Source organism: Pinus tabuliformis, chromosome 5_1, assembly GCF_031772625.1.
Source record: "Pinus tabuliformis cultivar Carrire ecotype Pingquan chromosome 5_1, CPIR1, whole genome shotgun sequence".
In the NCBI taxonomy this organism is placed as follows: Eukaryota; Viridiplantae; Streptophyta; class Pinopsida; order Pinales; family Pinaceae; genus Pinus; species Pinus tabuliformis.
The window spans coordinates 693,155,890-693,176,213 of NC_142305.1; the positions used below are offsets into that span (position 1 = coordinate 693,155,890).

Here is a 20,324-nt window from a genome sequence, read left to right on the forward strand (position 1 = left end):
TCACACTGAACCTATTTATAAGTTCTTATTTGAGTCATATTTCTCAACACTCGCTCTTAGCAAGGAAGGAATTCGACACGAATCCAAGTATGTCTCTGAATGTCTCAAATTTCCCTTTTGCTAAGGGCTTGGTTAGAATATCAACTACTTATGTATTTGTGGGAAGATACCAGAGCTTCACTGCTCCCTTCTGAACTTTGTCTCATGTGAAGTGATATTTGATCTCTTTATGTTTGGGCTTATTATGAAGCACTGGATTCTTAGATAGTTTGATACAACGCTGATTATCACCGTAAATGATTTTGGGTTCCAACTCCTGATCAAACAGCACTGCAAGTAACTTGCAAAGCCAGATGGTCTCATTATTAGCAATATTGACTGGTATGTATTATGCCTTTGCTGAGTTAAGTGCCATGAAACTTTGTTTCAAGTTCATATCGAACTAGGATATCATTGTTGATCCAATCTTAAGCAACGCTTTTCCTGTCTGTTGCTTTGATTGCCCATTTTGCATCCAAATATCCTTGCCACTTCCCTTTACCATCTCCAAGATATCTTAGACCATCTCCACTGTACCACTCAAATACTGAAGCATATCCTTTGTTGCTAACCAATGCTCTTACCTTGGCTTCACCATGAATTGACTCAAGTTGTTCATTGCAATACATATATTTTGCTTGGTCTTGACCAAATACATCAAGAAACCTATCAACTACCTATACCACGTGGGATCCACTGACTTTGGATCTAAAGTTGTCACCTTCTTCGGATTAGTGATCGTGGGTGTGGCTATAGGTTTGCAATCCTCCTTTTGAAATCTCTTCAGGATGTTAATTATGTACTTACATTGCCTAAAGAAAATCTCCCATGATCTCTGCCAAATCTCCAAATCGATGAAGTAATGCATCATTTTGATGTCCTTCATCTTGAACTTAGTTGCCATCTTTGCTTTGCACCTTGCAATGAGCTTCCTTACACTTGTTAGAAACAAGTCATCTAAATACAACACCAAAACAAGTAGATTAGTCCCAATAAATAGGTAATATAATTTAGGATATGCTTTGTTTTTGGTGAAACCCATACTTTGTAGATATTTGTCAATTCTAGAATATCATGGTCTTGGTGCTTGCTTGAATCCATACAAGGCTTTCTTAACCCGGAAAACATGGGACTCCTCCTCATTTACCTCAAACCCCTGAGGCTACTCTATGTACAATTCTTCCTCAATGATCCCATCAAAGAAAGTTGTCTTCACATCTATTTGATGTATCCTCTATCCTATAAATGAAACCAAGGACATGAGGATTCTGATAGAAGTGTACATGGTGATTAGAGGAAATGTCTCCTTGTAGTCCGTTTCTCCCTAGGAGAACCCTCTTGCCACAAACCTTGCTTTGAGCTTCTCATGAGACTTCTTGGATGTAACGTCTTCCTTAAACCTTAACATTTCCGCTCAGTATTGTCTTCTTGTGCTTTGGAATATAGATCTTGAAAGCCTTTTAAGTCTCATTGAGACTTCTTGGATGTAAAGTCTTCCTCAAACTTTACATTTCCGCTCAATATTGTCTTTTTGTTTTTTGGGGTATAAATCCTGAAAGCCTTTAAGTATCGTTGTGACCCACAAATAAACCCTTCTTATTAGAGGGCTCCAAGTTGGTCCTCTCCTCTACCGATACATGGATATAAATTGGACAATCAAAAATGTGAAAATGGATCACCTCTAGCTTCTTGACCTTCAAGATCTTGTGAGGACATTGATTTTGAATGTAGATTGCTGTGTTACATGCCTTTGCCCAAAGAAACATTGGCAAGTCTTGGTCATGTATCATGGCCTTAACAATCCTTATGATGAATTGATTCTCTTGCTTTGCAATAACATTATGTTGTGGCTTGTACAAAACAATTAGCTTTATCTTGATTCCTACCTCCTTGTGGAAGCCCTTGAACTTTTTGAAGGTATCATCATCCCAATTGTTTGATCTCAAGGCTTGACTTTGATCTTCTTCCTTTTTTGGTTTTTAAGTAGAGGTTTGAATTCGTAAAACTTGCTAAATATCTCATCCCTTGTCTTTAAGAAGTAGATCCAAGTCTTGTGAGAGAAGTCATTGATAAAGGAAACATAGTTTTTTGCAATTGATGTTACTGACATTGAGGCACAAACATCTAAATATGCTAGGTATAGAATCCCCTTAGACCTATGTTTGTTGCTTGGGAAAGCAACCTTGGTATGCTTTCCAAGCGTGTGTTGTCAACATACATCACATTGCTCAATAAGGAACTTTGGAAGGCCTATGACTATCTCCCTTAGAATAGGCAATTCCTTGTGATGTAGGTGCCCCATTCTCTTGTGCCACAACTTCACACAAGTGTTCACTGCTATGAAGTAGGGCTCAAACAGGTTCACCTTGCAACTTGTAAAGATTACTGTGTCTAACTGTTGAGAAATCTATAGGGCGATGGATAGGATGATTTTTCTTATACTTGATAACTGCTTCTGATTTCTTTTTACTTTTTCTTACTTATTAGGTTCTTCTCTTAATATTATGTTGTTCTTATCAAAAAACAACTACCAGAACAAGAAGATTAACACTACACAAGAACATAAGATATAGGCTGCAAGCCAGGGCCAAAACCTCTCCACTTGAGAGGAAAACCCAAAAATCTCTTCTCTTCTTATAGATCCTTCAATTGACGAATAACAAGCCCTCTAGACCAAGACCAATACCCTTCTAAGACCAAGTGCGACCTTCTTGATGATGTGCTTTCTTTGTCCAAGGCAAACCTAGTCAAATCTCTTCCAACGACACAACTTTGACGCTTAGCTACAAAATTTCGAACTCTATTGCAGGTCTGAAATTTTCGGCCCTCCCAGCAACAACTGCTTCCACATGTGTGAGCTTATTTCAGGGTTCCAAGACTTCTTGAGACCTTCACTTGAATTTCTCCTTCTTCTAGGGCTTGAGGATGATCTAATGAGCCTTCCTTCGACCTTCCTTCTGCACTTTCTCCAAGTTCGATCATGTAGCAACAAAAACTTGACCCTACAACAAAAACCCTAGTCTCCTTCCTTCACATGTGTGAAGAGAGAGAGAGAAATTACCCAATCTCTTGATCTTCGTCCTTCTTCCTTTGCTAGCCTCTTTCTTCTTCTCCTTCACTTGCTTGATGAGAGAATGAATTGTGTCCATAGGGGGTCGAGTTCCCTCCTATATATAGGTTTCCAAAGTGGACAAAGTACCTCAAATTATGTCGGCTTCTTAGCTGGCAGGCCGACTTGGTCTTGGAGGGTATTTTAACAATTTTAAATACAAGAATAGTTCTTTTTACAAGTTACAATGTGCCCGATGGGGTCTTCAACATGTGATAATGGCTCTTTTGACTTCTTGACCTAGGACAAACCCTAGAAACACTTAATGGGTGCTTGACCTCTAAAATAAAAGACCTTGAGCATGAAACGCATGCTTCAAAATATCAATAATATTTTTTCTTTCATTTTACAATATATAGGAATCAAAATTACATTTCATATTTATGAAGACCGAACCTGGTTACACATTTTCAACACTAACCCCTATTACCTAAGTTGTATCTCAGCTAGATTTCTTCGACTTGGTGAGGATTTGTTGGTTCTTGAACTCAATTGCAAAGCCATTATCCTCCATGATCAAAATTGAAAGTGAGTTCTTTCTAAGACCTATAATAAACAAGATATCATCAAAATCTAAAGAGTTACTTGACTTGAGCTAGAAGGGAATAGTACCAACTCTTGCTATTGGGTACTTGCATCATCACCACCCTTAATCTATACTCCCGAGTCTAGCTTCTTGTGACTAGAAAATAATTGTTGGGTCGATGTCATACATTGAGATGCTCAATTGTCCACATACCATGCATTCCTTGGAATTGTGTTGGTAAAAAGGCAAGATACTGATGAGAAGTCCTTCTCGAACTTGGCTGCAAAGTTGTCCATCAATGAGAAGTCCTTCTCAAACTTGGTAGCAAACTTGTTCATGTAAGTTCCTGTAGAGACTGCTACTTTCTTCCCTTTACCCTCTTCTTGTTTGGACACTGTGATGCTAATGATCACACTTATGAAAAATGAAGCACTTGATTTTACTCAAGTCTTTTCTTGGCTATGAGGTTGACTACTGACTCTTTCCCTTACCCTTGTTGGGTCTTCTACCTTTGCCCTTATTTGACTAACCAAATAGAGCTAGGTTTTATCACCACCCTTCTTGTTGGCCTTTGACTCCATTGAGTCACCTATTGGATATAGTCATCTCATGACCTCTCAATGTTAGGAATGTTTTCTTAAGTACAAATACATATGACAAAAGGTTCCCATGAAATTGGGAATTCGTTCAGTGCCATGTTCACTTGCCCTTCCTTTGTAAGCTTCTACCCAGTTGTTGTGGAGGGAGAGGATTGGTATAGTGCTAGAGGAGCAAGGAGTTGGAAGTTTGTGGACAATCCACTAGCCCAACCAACAGACCCTCAACAACTGGCACAACACAATAAGAAGGATGCAAACACCAGAAGGATTATCCTTGAAGGTATCAAGGATCACATCATACCTCACTTGTTCAGAAAGAAGACAACTCAGGCTATGTGGACAACGATCTGAGGGCTGTACTAAGGTTCGAGTGAGGCCAAGAAGCTGGTATTTAGAGATAAACTCAGAAATATTAAATTGACCAAGTCTGAGTCTGTGGTCTCATATCTCACTAGATTCGCCTAAGTGAAGGACAAGTTAACTGGAGTTGGGGAGACAGTCTCAGACAGACCTAGTCAGTTTTGCGTTGTTGGGTTTTCCCAAGTCATGGGAAAATTTCACTGATGTTGTCAATGGCAGAGAAAACCTACCAAGATGGGAGAGGGTGTGGATTGATTGTGTCCAAGAGGAGATCCCGATGCAGGCCAAATCTGGGTCTCATGCCAAGATTGAGGAAAAGGAGAATTTTGCCCTAGCTGGCAAAGGGGGCAAGGCCAAGGGCAAGAAAAGTGCAGGAGGGGCCGAGTCCAGTTCAAGAAGCAAGAAGAAGAAAGATCTCAGCAAAATAAAATGCTTCTCTTGTCATCAGTTTGGGCACTACAAGTGTCCAAATATGAATAAGGGGTCCAAGAGGGACCACGTGGTAGCATTAGCAGAAGTGGATGAGTTCACCTCTCACTTTGAGAGGGAGTTTTTGCTCATAACTTGCATGGCAGCTCAGTGACCAACAATGTGTGGTATATTGACAGTGGAGCTTTGTGTCATGTGACCGAGAACAAGGAGTATTTCAACTGGTTGACCGAAAAGGACATGCAATTTCGCACAGAGATGGGATTAGATGCAAGTTACCTAGGCAATGATGTGGGTACTGTCCAATTTGAGAGGGAGTCTGGGAACCCTCTTTACCTCAGAGATGTCATCTATGTCCCAGGGTTGAAGAAAAACCTTTTTTTAGTCTCAACCTTGGAGAACGATGGTTATGTGGTTATTTTCAGCAGAGGAAAGGCCTTTATCGAGCCTTTCAACTCCGGTGTAGCTAAGTAGATTAGAGTTAGGGTGAAGAACCTCAACAAACTTCAATTTCAGACAACCGCAACCTTGAGCAATAGGGGAGTTAGTGAGCAGAGCCGTGACCTAGGGGAGCTTTGGCATAGGCGTATGGGTCACTTACACCATGGATCGCTAAAGAATTTGAGAGAAATTGCCGCAGGGCTGCCACAGTGTAGCGTAGATCAACATGACGTGTGCAAGGGCTGCAAACTTGGCAAGTATGCTAAGACATCCTTCCCCAGTAGAGACAACAGGGCTAAGAGTATCTTGGAGTTGGTACATTCGGGTGTCTGTGGACCATTTTCCTCTGTATCCCTTATGGGATACAGATACTATGTCACCTTCATTGATGATCACTCGAGAAAGACTTGGATCTTCTTTATGAAGAAGAAATATGAGGTCTTCTCGAAGTTTGTGGAGTTCAAAGCCTTCTTGGAAAATCAAAGTGGTAGAAAGATCAAGGCGCTGGGATTAGACAACAGTAGCAAGTATATCTCCAACGCCTTCAAGGACTTGTGTGCTAAGGAGGGCATTAGGAGAGAGATTATCCCACCTCATAATCCTTAGCAAAATAGGGTGGTTGAGCGTAAAAACCGGAGCATTGTTGGAGCAACTAAGGCAATGTTGCATGATCAAGGGCTGCTAATGTTTCTTTGGGAAGAGGCACGTGCCACGCAATACCGCAATCTTTTTGTAGAATAGGAGTTCACATAGGGTGCTAGGTAGAGTCACACAAAACGAGGCTTTCACAGGAAAGAACCTTGACATGTCTCACTTCCGGATCTTTGGCAACCTTGTTTACTTCCATCTGTTTTCTGATAACCAGAGGAAGTTGGAGCTCACAACAGAGAAGGGCATTTTTAGTGGGCTACAACGAGACATCTAAGGCGTATAGGGTGTACGTCCCAACACTCAGGAAGACGATGATCAGGCGTGATGTGAGGTTTGAGGAGGAAATGGCTTTTAGGAAGTCCTTCTAGCATGAGCAGGCTGCAACACAGGAGGAGGGGCAACAAGATCTCAAGCAAGAGTCTCAACTAGTTCCTCAGACTTCATCTTAGCCAGTTGTTGGGCAGGCCGAGCAACATGCAAATGAGGAGAAAGAGTAGGAACAAGAGGAGAGAGTAGAGCAAACGAAACCCACTTAGCTAGTGACTCCCAACATAGGGAGAGGACGAGCCAAGTGGGAAGATCAGTTGATTAGGGAGGCTCAGGAGAGAGTTGGAGCCCCCAACTCCACATTCAAACAGAGAAAGTAACCACAAAGATATAAATGGTACATGGCACTTATGACTGTGATGATAGACTCAAATCCTTCTTTCTATAAGGAAGCAACTTTTCAGCGGGTATTACGAGATGCCATGGCGGAGGAATATTCCTTCATCATGATGAATGATGTCTGGGAGATAGTGCCAAGACTAGTTGGCAAATCAGTTGTTGGATCACGTTGGGTATACAAGATCAAGCACACTATTAATGGGAGTGTGGAGAAGTACAAGGTTGGATTTGTGGCCAAAGGGTTCTCTCACGGTGAAGGGATTGACTATAATGAGACATTCGTTCTAGTGGCCCAATCTTTGTCCATTAGGACCATATTGGCAATTGCAACGTAGATGGGATGGAAGATCCACTAGATGGACGTGAAGGCCGCCTTCCTTAATAGAGTTGTTGAGGAAGAGATATATTTGAGCAACTTGAGGGTTTTGAGACTTTCAACAAAGACATGCATGTTTGCAGGGTGAAGAGAGCTCTTTATGGGCTCAAGCAGGCACCGAGGGCATGGTATGCACCGAGGACAACCTAATCCCCTATATATCGAACATAGAAACTGCAAAAGGGATGTATGAGGCTCTCTCCAAACTGTTCACTATCAAGAACATTAGACAAATTGCTAGTCCCAAGAATGAACTAAGAACATTGAAGATGACATAAGATGACACCGTATCTTCATATTTTGTGTGGATTTCCCGAATAAGAGATGAACTCCAAGCTATTGATGAAATCATACTAGATAAATAACTTGTGATTGCTGCTCTACTAGGTCTACCAAAATCACGGAGCTCCTTTGCATCTGGCATTAGTAGTTGGAAAGAAACACCATCCTTTGAAGAAATGTGGAATGCATGCAGTCAAGAAGAAGCCCGCATCTCATTAGCAAGTAATAAGAAGGAAGAAGATGAGAACAACACTTCAAATGCATACTCCGTTCACTACAAGAAAAAGGGAGGCAACAAGAAGTTTAAAGGACCAAAGAACAAGATTGACCTATGTAAAGTAGAATGTTATCATTTGTCATAAGATGTGACATTATAAGAATCAATGTCTAGAAAATCCTAGGCACAAGAACAAGAAAAGAGAAAGAGAACATGCAACAATTGCTGATGAAGCTCCACCTAAGAAGAATAAGGTTGAAGAATTTGAAGTCAAAGACTTATATTATTAAGTCTTTTCTTGCATATCCTTCTAGACTATTGTTCTTAAAATTTTGTAAAGCTTTTAATTTTATGTTTTGTTTTCTAAAGATCTAATATGTCTTGTTAGAAATTCTTGAATTGTTTTGATAAGTTGTAGGTATCCCTCAAAAGGATTGGATTAAGATGGAGCCTTCACCATTTTACCAAAGATAAGTATATTGTTCTTTGTTTTCTCTTTCATATTTGACTTCCTCCACACATCGAGATTTGTTTTTATTGCATACTAATAAACCATTCTTTATATTTTCCTTGGTTAACAAAAAAAAAAAACTTGCAGAATACACAAGGATTATGGAGGAAACTTCAAAGAAAGACTTTAGTCATGAAAGAAGCTTTGTTGCAAAGGAAGCCCTTTAGAGAAGATGATATCCTACAAGGTTTGGTAAAGAACAAAGGTATGTCCTAGACTACAAGATTTGCTGCAAGATTTTCTTCATACAAAAAGGTATGATCATTCTTCATTTGAAAATTGCTTTATATTACTAACTCTCTTATGGCAAGTCGTTTGAATCATAAAGATTCTTGTTAGGGTGATTAATCATTAGGTTGAATCTACCCTTATCATACTATCTATTACCACTGTTCATTTTGGTGAAGCCCTAACCTTTACGGTCCACTGTAAAACCCTAACTGTTCAATGCTTAGGGCATATGATTAAACCTTTCTTCTTAAGGTTTATTGATAAAGTTTAGATCTCATAACAAATTCTACTCCCTTGATGTTTGGGGTAAAACCCTAGCCTTTTTAAGGTTTGTTGTTGATGTCTAGAAACCCTATATTTTTAGGGTTTGGTCAATTAGGGTTTATGGCAAAATCCTTGTAATAATTAAAGGTCCTAGGAATGAAACCCTAGGTGTATGTACATCCATATGATCAAAACCCTAGCCTGGTCAAAATTGTTGTATATGTGATTTTGAAATTAAATGTTTGTATCTAGGGTTTACGATAAAAACCCTAGTAAGATATTGATATGAGTTTCTAGAGAATAATAATGAAACCCTAGATATGAAATGCTAGAATGCTAACTTGATTTTGATATCCTTTTGTTGATGAAATCTAGGGTTTGTAACAAAACCCTAGCAGTACTTGACATAAAATTCTAGGGCATAATATTGAAGATGTAAAGTGCTATGATTGGATTGCTAACTTGATTTAGTTGTTGATATCTAAGATGGAATCTAGGGTTTGCGACAAAATGTTGATTTTTGGTAGCATCGGATGTGCTCTAAGTCTCAAATTTTGCAGGGAGGCTCGGGCACATGTATTCCAAAGAACCCAGAAAGCGTTTTGGGAAATTCTGACCAGAATTTTTTTTATTAAAATAATTAATAATTTTTAATGGGACCCTAAGTCTAAACTTAGGAAAATAAAATAATTAAAGGGTATTAATATAAACTGTGGGTGTAACTTCTAGAAGAAGATGAGGATCAAACAGAAATGATCATAGACATTGATTAGCTTCTAATTTGGGCTGTTGAATGTCAACGAGGAGATTATTTAAGGAGGCTTGAGGGTCATTTGGAAAGACACACAGAGGGAGTTCAGAAGTTCGATTTTATGAAGCAGAGCAACTGGCGGGAGAATTTCGAGAGTGAGCTTGTGCAGAGAGGGGCAAAGGAAGTTTGCTTGGAGGATCTTCTCCGAAGCCAAGAATACTCACTAGAGAGGTATAGAGACACATAGAGGAGGCAGTGCAGAGGGTAGAGTGGGTGACACAAAGCCAGGAAGGGCTCACGCAGGTCCCACACAGAGCATCGCAACAATGTCTAGCGCAAAGGTCCGAATTTGCTGAAGGAGTTGACGTTTCTGAGTCGGGAGGGCTGGAAAAAGGCTTCTGAAGGCAGATCGATTCTCAGTTGAGCTGACACAGTGACTTAGAGGCTGACACAGGGCCCACGCAAGGGCAACACAGAAGTAGCTGGGGAACTTGCAGTTCAGCTGCCGGATCAGCCGAGACTTGCAGTGTAGAGTGAGGTAATCTCACCAGTTTCTTTTGCCAAGTGATTTTCTCTATAATTGGATTGTTGGGAGGGCATCCAATAGTTGTATTTAGAAATACTTCAGCTTAATAATGAAAACCCTTAGATCTGCTGCACCGGTTTTCCCGCATTGGGTTTTTCTGGGGACATTTGTCCAAAAAATACTATGTCATGTGTGTTGTATCTTTCTCTATTGTTTTGTTCTTGTTTTGGGCATAGCTTCGATATTTGCTATAGGAAGCAGTAAATAATTTGTTTAAGTAATTAACAAGTAGGAGAAGTTTAATCGGTTGTTGCAGTAGGGATTCCAATGCACATAATTTTCACATAGAAACCCTAGTAAATTGTTGAAATCCAGAATATGAAACCTTGTTGAATTTGAACCTAACTAGGTTTAGGTATTTGATGTCTAAAGCTTGATTATTTTGATGCTTCCATTGTAATGACACGATTTTGATATATTTGACATCATGATTCTGTATATTTGGTTGTATTTGCCGTTGAAGATTTGCAGGTACACAATCTTCAAGATGTTGAAGATGACTTGATAATAATGATAAGCATGATGAATAAAGGGAATGCTAACGACATAAATGATGAATAGATGGATGACCTTGTTGCCATGAAAAAGAATGATTTCCTGCAGTTTTGAAACTTTGAAGTTTCTCCAATGTTATGAAGTTGTTGATCTTCCTAGGTTAAGAGGGAGCTTGGATGAAAGGAAGTGTATATCTCCCTAGTTGAGAGGGAGGGCATAATGTGACAACTAAGACCTTGCAGAAAGAATAAAGATCATTGCTGAAACATTACAAATATATATTTGTGAGTGGCAAAGTTGTAAACAAGACTTTGTTGTTCTGAAAGAAGTGCTAAAGTTGAGTTTGGTGCTGCTGTAGAAGTTAAAGAAGAAAGCTTCTAACGAAGATGTGTTTAGATAAGATAATAATGATATAAGAAACATCAATATATTTGTGAACCCTAAAGGTTTGAATTAACTTATATATATTGAAAGTCTATTACTAATTGGGGTTGTAATTGTGCAGGATCTCTCCATAAGAAGGATGAACATTTTTGGAAGCATTCTTGGATTGGTGGATATATCTGATTTAAAGTATAGGGAGAGATGAAGCATCTTGGGGCGACAAGTTGCTTGGGAGGACATCTGGCCATCTTGTGATGATGTCTAGATCCTGAAGTAGGGTGGGTATCATTAGTCTTGTGGAGCTCCGACATATGTTACCTAGATCCCTAGGTTGGTGTTAGAGTTGAAGCCTGATGGTACCTATAGTGGATGAAGCTTGAAACACACCTTAGTCCCATCCGATTAGATACTCTGGTCAAGTATCTAATATGTAGCACAACATGTGTTGTAACTCTTCGTTGAAACATATCATTTTGAGTTCATCCATGTACCTATGTATATATGTAATTATGAATACCTCCCTAGTTAAGAGGGAGTGTTAAAGACTGTAACTAGTGTTTGTTTTCATAGTTGTATTTGAGTCATGATGTAATATATTTGTCAAAAGAAAGAAAAAGAATTTTATTTTACAAAAAAAAGATTATTTATTGGCATGGGTTTCATGCTTTATTATTTTATTTATAGGTCAAAGCTTTCATTGTAGGCTTCTAGTTATGTCATGAGTCCTAGTCCATGTCATCATGTAATAGACTCTTCTTGGGCTTTATTTGTCAAGAAAGAAAAATATTTTGATATAAATTGAGTCAAATAGACCTCCTCCATCAAGTCGGCCTCAAAGAAGACAAGTCGGCCTCATTAAGGACAAGTTAGCCTCAAAGGTTGCTAGAAACTACTATATATAGGCAACAACTTGACCTCATTTGAAGCACAAGACGAGCAGGTTCGATCTGCAGTTGCAAAAGGAGAGAGAAATACCTAAGAAGGAGAAGGAGACACTTGTCAAGCAAGAAGAAGCCAAATTTCTCTCTTTCTGCCACATGTGTGAATTTCTGGGTAGTTGCAAGACGGTTGAAATTTCAGATTTGCAGTAGGGCCGAAATTTTGGGAGCTGGAGGGCTGAAATTCTGTGTTGTAGTTGGATTGAAGTTGTTTGACTAGAAGAGACTATTGAGGTTTGAAAGGCTGACTTGGTGGAGTGAGGAAAATATTTTAGTTTGGTCTAAGGTCTTGGATTGTCTCAATTGATTTGAATCTACTAATGGAAGAGTTTGAATGGGTTTTCCCCTCCATAGGGCTTTTAGCTCTGGCTGAATGCCTACATCTGGTGTCATTGATCTTCATGTTTTTAATTTGATTATTGCTTGATGAGAAGAAGATAAAAGAACATAAAGAAAGTTAATAAGAATACAAGAACATCACAAGTAATTGTCAACATAAGGAAATCTTTCTGCCTTTCTGATTTTCTAACACAGCTGGGCACATAAGGGTGTTGGTCGATTTCTGAGTGAAGGGAAGGATTTTCCCTCTTCTATGTAATTTTATGAATTTGCTACTGTTGAAGAAAAACAAAGAGAACACACAAGTTGCAAGTTTTCCCCAATTGTGGTTGTAAATTTTTGGTGTACTATTTTATTGTGTGATTGTGTCTTCAAGAAATTATTTTCCATTGCTATTGTTTTGTTAGAATACTCAACATATTTAGTAAGTGTGTTTGGAAGCTCAGTTTTTAGTTCGTTCATCTCATAATATTTATTAAATTAGTAGCTGAGTATTAAAAACTAACACAAAAGCATTTGAAACACAATTTAAAAAAACAATTTTTTTTTGAGTTGGGCAACCTAATATTCAAGCCTATGGCCCTACTACGGCTATGCAATTCATTGTAATGTTAAATTCTTAAAGTAAAATTGACATTACTTAGATATCACTCTTACTTAACATTGCTTTGAAATGACTTAGAATATTTGAGAGTGGTTCCGACCTCATTGGATTTCACATATGGACAATGTAGAATTTTAAATCTCATTCAAAATGCAACAAACTTAACAAATTTTTCAGGATTTCGGGATTGGGGGGGTTGCAACATTTACATTGGATTTTGTCATGTACGAGCGTATGGAACTAGTATTTAACCAAGAGCACCAAACCCTCTATGTACCTTGATTTTAGTGGCACTGGTTGTCAAACTCCTCTATCATGACCCTACTAAAAATGTACCCGTCACTCAAACAAAATCTTGACTTGACATGCTATGTTTTTTCTATCTTATTTTAATGCTTAGAGTGTGATATTGATGACAAAGATCCCAATATAGGCAATGATTTTGATTACATGTAGGTATTTGTTGTAGCATAATTTTTTTGGATGCTAGTGGCCATCCATCTAGAGTCTGTTTATTTATGTATTTTCAATTTAGAGATGGATTGCACTTGGTGTTATTTTGGTTATGTGCACGCTTGCATGCTATATAAATGAGAAATTTTACTTATTTGTGTATAAATGGTTTGGATTCATATGGATGCACATGAATATATATGTTTCTTTTTTCAATTTAACTTTTTAAATTTAATTAATTTATTTAAATTTGAATATTTTATAGGTTTTTGGCAACCAATTTTTTTACCAGTTCCAGTCCAGTTCCGACTGGTTCCTTGTCTAGAGGGTTTTCTAGTTCAATCACCGGTTCGGTTTTGATAACATTGGATAAAATATGTGACAGAATGCATCCCTGGCAAAATAAAAGCCAGCCTTTTGAATGAGTAAAGTGTCTCGGCGTGGTGAAATTGAGAAATCTAGAAATGCAAGCACTGCTTATACTGTGAAATTAATCACAAAAACATGAAGGAAACTTGGAAAGTGCGCATTGTACATACAGAATCTTTTTCTACATTTATGATGCACGTATTATTACATTTTCAAATTTTCTAGGGCTTTCAGGCATCTTGTGGTGAAATTTTGCAGTTTAAGCACATGGTGTCGAGTCCTTGTGAATCCATCTATTCTAAAGCATGGAAAACACTCTTATGTCCATAGGGCAGCCATACCTCTGTCTCAAAGGTCTGGATCATACTACTTTATTATTATTCTTATGTTAGGGATTGAACCTCTCTTACAGTAGTTTTAGTCACAATATCTTGGAGTTTAACTAATGCTAGGTTATAGTGACACCAGTAGGATAGTAAAACATATAATAGTAATAGGGCATTGACAATAAAAGCTGGTCTGGATTGTACTACTTTATTATTATCACTATGTTAAGCATTAAACCTCTCTTACACAGCATTTAGTCACAATATCATGGAGTTTAACTAAAGCTAGGTTCTGCTGACAACACTATAGTAAGACTGATAATAGTGATAGGGCATTGATAGAGACTGCAAGACAATAAAATCCTACAATGACGAGAACCATAGGAAATTTCAAAATATGGTTTTTATTAATGTTTCACTTATCGTGATATTATCAAAATTATCATAATAATATCCCCAAAATCAACCATGGGGATTGTATCACTAGTATATATTGCGATAAATTGCCCTTTTGAAATTGTTGTGATAATTTCAATTTATCACGATTAATTTATTTTAACTATCGTGATAATTTGGAATTCATCGCTTTGTGTCTGTCATTATCACATGATAAGAAGGTTCCTAGTCATATAACCCTTATTTTTTGAAAGTGGGTCTCAAGGGATTGAGCTTTGAGGAAACTGTAACTATTTTCCACCAACCGAACAAGGGGAAATCTGTTGTTTTCCTTTCTCATAATTCATCTCATGAGATATATGCCCTAGTAGTTAATGGTAATATTATTTTTTTAAAGTAAAAGGATGATTTTTTTTTAACATTAAGATTACTTGTTTTAGGATTCTTGAGAGTAAGTAGTTCCAACCTCACTGGATTTAATATGGAGAAAGTAGAATTTTAGATCCCATTCAAAATCAGCAGACTAAACAATCTTCAGGGTTGGTAGGATTGCAATGCTTATGGAACTGACATTTAATCAAGAGCACCAAGCCCTCTATGTACTTCAATGTTGGTGGCATTGATTGTTGAACTCCTCTATCATGATCCTAGCAAAAATGTACCCTTCAATCGAGCAAAATCACTGATTAGGCATGTTAAACATTTTCTATCTTATTTTGATGCTTAGAGGGGGATATTGATGTGGAGGATCCCAATATAGGCAATGATTTTGAAGTTATGTAGCTATTCATTGTAGCATAATTGTTTTTTGGACTCTAGAGGCCATTTAGAGCCTCTTTGTTGATGTATTTTGATTCAAACATGGATTGCACTCAGTGCTATTTTGGTGATATGCACCCTTGCTATATACATGAGAAACTTTGCATATTTGTGTATAATGGTCTGGATTCATATGGATGCACATGAAATATATATTCTTTTCAAAATTTGAATCTTTTATGTGTTTTTTGGTTGACCAATCTTTTAGTTTGATTCGGGTAACATTGTTGATGTTGTGACCATTTTCTATCAAGCAAACAAGGGGAAACCATTGCTTTAATTGCCATGATTCATCTCATGAGACACATTTATTTTTGGTTTGATGTGATTTTGTATCATCCTGTCAGATCTTATGACTCGGAAAATATCATATTTCGGTATCAATATCCAATGTACCACTTGACATCTAATACTCTTATATATCAATTTTATTTTCATATTTATGTAAAAATGCATTTGTCTGATGTTGATGTTGCTTTAGAAGTTAAAAAATCGGAAAAAAATGATTATTTTTGTAATTATTTTTGTTAAGTTTCTTGATAATTTCCAATATTTTCACCGATATTGCTGATAATTTAAATTTCAAACCCCTGACAATAAAATCGCCAATAACAATAAATGTAACATTGGCTTTTATCATCCATGTTTTCCATTTATAGATGAGCTTTATTTGGAAAAGCCCTGTGTAAAAGCTCTGCATGTCACTTGTGGATTCAGATACCAATTTTGGTAATCTGTATACTTTTATACCTATCATGCAATAATAAATATAGAGTAAACAAATTGTATAGATGGTGAACATTAATCTGTCTTTTGCTTGTGATGTTATCTTCTTTTTTTCGAGTGTTCATTGCTTTTTAGCATTTCAGTTGTGAGCACACGTCACTTGTTTATTGGAGTTATACTGTGAACTAGGTCTTCATAATTGATCGTGGTACAGGTATGAGAGATTTATGATGGATCTAACACTTCAGTTATGGTGTTTGGATGAATGGCCTTGTTATGAAATGCTTAGGAAGATGGATGTATGCAATTCTATGGATGATTTCTGTGTACTCCAATCCTATGACAGACTCACAGTTCAAACACCATGAAAAATTAAAACCATGCAAAAATGCAAAATTATTCATTAAAACCTAAACTACAACCCTAACATATAGGCACACGCTGGAAGGTTGGAGGCAGTATATTGCACATTATAGCCTGTTTATATATTGTGTATTGTAATGGCTACCTTTTGGTGTTATAAGCTATGGCCACATAGCATGAACTCATGTCAGAATTGAGGCATGAATTGATCGGAGTCTACAGCACTGTGCCAAAGGTGGTCTTAAGTGGTGTGTACTTGTCATTTGATGGGTTGTATGGTGACACTGAGAACTTCATGTTATAACTTATGTCAGGTAGCTGCTGTTTGTTAATGTCTGAAGTATGAATTGGTAAATTTCAGCCCATCGAACATGAAGTCCCAGGCCACGGATCTTCATATAATACCCAAATCATTTGACAAGGCAAGGTGATAGCAGCTGTCCTCTTTGGGCCCCAGTCAATTTGGATCTTAATGACAATGTGACGGGTGTCTTCTAAGGCTAATGAGGTCCCTTATACTTTTAAAATCTTTCATTAATTATTGTAAATGCATGTTAGCGACCTGGGCATCTGCAGCTTATTTTATTCACCTCACATTAGCTTGGGTTGTAACACAAACACCCTTTCTTTTCCATCCCAAAATACTGCATGGACATTTTTTACTGATGTAGTTTGTACTCACAATTTACAAATGCTTGCTTCCATCTCAGAATGTGATTGTTTCTAAACAATCATTTTATGGATACTTTTGAATGTTTCAAACAAAGGTACAACATAGGTTGTGAAACTTACAAATAATTTCTTGTTTCATGAACCATTGCCAGGTTTCAATCTTTGTTATAGCATTTCTGTTTTCAATCTTGCTCAAACTGACTGGAGTTAAAGAATTTCAACTTTTGCAGACTTTATTATGTGTCAATGCTCATTGGGAACCCACCAAAGGCCTATCACCTTGATGTTGACACAGGGAGTGATTTGACTTGGATCCAATGTGATGCTCCTTGCAGAAGTTGTGCCAAGGTAAAATTCCTGAAGTTATGATTTGGAGTTCTACTGTATATTTTTGTATATTTATGTGATTTAGTGGCATGCCTTGAGCTATAGATTTAAGTGATAATGGAAATACAATTTTGTAGCAGCATCTGGCCTCATCAGTTCTTCCACCTTTCTGAATTCTTCCGACTTTGTCTGTCTTCAAACCTGGAGAAGCTTGCACTTCCAAGCAGACCAGGTGGTAGCATATGGAATCCAGATAATGAAAATGCCTATATTTTAGAGAGGACCTGGGTTTGACTTGTGGCATTCTAGTTTGAAACTTGTAACAAAAGACTATTATCTTTTGGTTGTAAAGATTGCTGCAGACTAAGGAGTGAGACTTGGTAGTAGGTGAAAAACATGTATCGTATTTGCATTTGTAACTTTTATTTTAGGAGACACTTGTACATCTCACATACCACTACACCTAACTTGCCTAGTAAGCATAAATTCCTTTCCTAACTGATCATAAATACTTGCAACCTACCAATTTTTGTTCACACACACAAAATGTTTCAGCTGCGGCAATTCCTCTTGCATTTTATTTCTTACGAGTGTTTTATTGCTGTTCTCCTTGTGCACATATCACTAAGTGGGATCTTTTATCCAGGGACCACACGCTCTGTACAAACCCAAGAAAAGCCAACTTGTATCCTGCATGGAGCCGATGTGTGTGAATGTGCAAGCAGGTCACAGCTATGAATGCACAAGTACCTCTGAACAGTGTGACTATGAGATAGAGTATGCTGATCTGGGATCCTCTATGGGAGTTCTTGCGAGAGACAATATTAGAGTGTTACTGACAAATGGCTCTATAGCTCGAACAAATTTTGTGTTTGGGTAGGCCTATGAATCTGTAATACTCTTTTCAGACTCTAATGAAGCAATGTTTTTGTAATGTCTCAGCAATGGATGATCTCCTGACGATAAATATGTGGCTGCTCATTTTGACACAGATGTGCATATGACCAGCAGGGTTCTCTTGCAGTTTCACCTGCAGTGACAGATGGAGTATTGGGCCTTAGCAGTGCTCAGGTTAGTCTGCCATCACAATTAGCAAGTCAAGGTCTGACTAAGAATGTGATTGGTCATTGTATTGCTGGAGATGAAAGAGATGAAAGAGGTGGGGGTTATATGTTCTTTGGAAATGATCTTGTACCTGTGTGGGGAATGACATGGGTTCCCATGCTTGGCAAGCCTGCAATGTATGTCAAACAATCTCACAGCTCAGTTATTTATTTTAATTAAGTAGGCGGATTTTTTTTTTTTTTTAATCAAGTCTCTTGGTCTTTTCTAATTGCTACCAGGAAATTATATTACGTGGGCAATGCAAATATGAAACTTGGAAACAGACCGCTTTTTTCTAATGACCTAAAAAACAAATTAGGAGGGGTGGTTTTTGATAGTGGTAGCTCCTTTACATATCTCACAGAGACGGCTTACTTCGCATTTGTCTCAGCAGTAAGTATTACTACTTCAGAGAGCTTGATGCATTGAGAATGGACTTAGTCTGTCCTTGCTTAAAATATACTTCTCTTATAATGTGAGAGTGAACAGGTTAAAGAGAACCTTTTTGGAGGAGGGTTAGTACAGGATTTGTCAGATAAAACTTTACCGCTGTGTTGGCGGGCAAGACATCCTATCAGGTATGAAAGTTTATTGAAAGTTTCATTTTTATTTTATCTACAGGTAACTATGAAAGTTCACAAAATTTTCTCCTTGCTTTCTGGCAAGGCAATTCATCTACAAAATCAAGGCAGGCTGATTTAATTTTATAATGCAATAGGTCTATAGCAGATGTGAAACCTTTCTTCAAACCATTGACTCTGGATTTTGGGGGCAACCCATGGCTTATTAAGACCAAACAGTTTGACATTCCCCCAGAAGGTTACTTGGTCATCAGTGTAAGCATGCATCAACCTCAATAAATATCATATCTACTTCTCTAGTTAGAATGCTTTCATTGCATCCAAAGCTGGAAGGCCACCATGCAAAGGTTAAGACTTCTAATACTTGCAGTTATTTTCTTCTTTTAACAGTCTCATGGTAATGTTTGTCTGGGAATCCTCAATGGCAGTGAAGTGAACAATGGTGCCACAAATATAATTGGAGGTAAATGAAGTGCCATAATGAATCTCCTGATTACTAACAATGAGATTCTTTTTAAAGTTTTCTTTTCTTTTCCATGCACATCTTATGCTATAGAATTCTTTGGTTGCTTTGGAGGCTTTATTTTAAGTCAGTGATGTTGACTATGCAACATATAAGTGATAGCAATAAATTTGAGGCTGGATCCTCAGTCCGTTATTCTATGGTCAATAATACTTCCTTTTGTCCTCATAGTGATGGTTGAAACCGTCTCAAAATTCTAGCACACTGAACCCTAGGATGGTCAATGCCTAAAACTTCTATGAATTTGCAATGTTTTTATTGCAGACATTTCTTTGCAAGGACACCTGATTGTTTATGACAATGTCAAGAACCAGATTGGCTGGGTCCATGCAGATTGCCACAAGCCACCTAAGACGATGAAGGCCTTCCCCTTTTTTGTGTAAAACAATGCAGCAGGAACTGGTTCATGCTTTGTAATGAGCGATGTAAAATTTTGAACATCTTGTCAAATATACAGAAGACAGTTGTTAATGTGCAAGTCATATTATTAGTGTTGGTTATAGCTTATATGTACATTATTTACAGCCACATTTTCTCATATTTGGAGATCTGTCGAGCTATCAACGAGCCATTTCACATATTTAAGTGAAATCACTATTTTAATATGTTTGTATTGTATATATTGCATCGATAGTAGAATATTATCATATACAGTTTGGAATATGGAGTCTTGTTTATTGTCAATTTTGAAGAATATATCTTGTATCTTGGCAGTTTGGACTAGTCGTCAGATTTTCCATTGTTTACAAGATTTGGACTAGCTGGGCTAGCTTGACAATTTATATCCTACATTCTGAGATCTTTTTAAGATAATGCTAATGTTTTGTAGGTGCAAATTCCCTATGAGGAAGATGTTGATAACTAGGC

The 20,324-nt window shown here is 37.6% G+C and overlaps 1 protein-coding gene across 1 annotated transcript in view; it reads left to right on the top strand.

The window, feature by feature from the left end:
- The window catches only part of LOC149166840 (aspartyl protease APCB1-like), a 50,627-nt gene extending 30,507 nt beyond the window's left edge, over window positions 1–20,120 (top strand). The window contains exons 3-10 of the mRNA XM_089432771.1: window positions 17,153–17,270; window positions 17,896–18,125; window positions 18,242–18,490; window positions 18,593–18,746; window positions 18,843–18,931; window positions 19,072–19,189; window positions 19,325–19,397; window positions 19,722–20,120. Of these exons, the coding sequence (XP_089288897.1) occupies window positions 17,153–17,270; window positions 17,896–18,125; window positions 18,242–18,490; window positions 18,593–18,746; window positions 18,843–18,931; window positions 19,072–19,189; window positions 19,325–19,397; window positions 19,722–19,840 (1,150 nt within the window). The 3' untranslated portion in view covers window positions 19,841–20,120. The remainder of the gene's footprint in view (window positions 1–17,152; window positions 17,271–17,895; window positions 18,126–18,241; window positions 18,491–18,592; window positions 18,747–18,842; window positions 18,932–19,071; window positions 19,190–19,324; window positions 19,398–19,721) is intronic.
- Window positions 20,121–20,324: the final 204 nt, after the last annotated feature.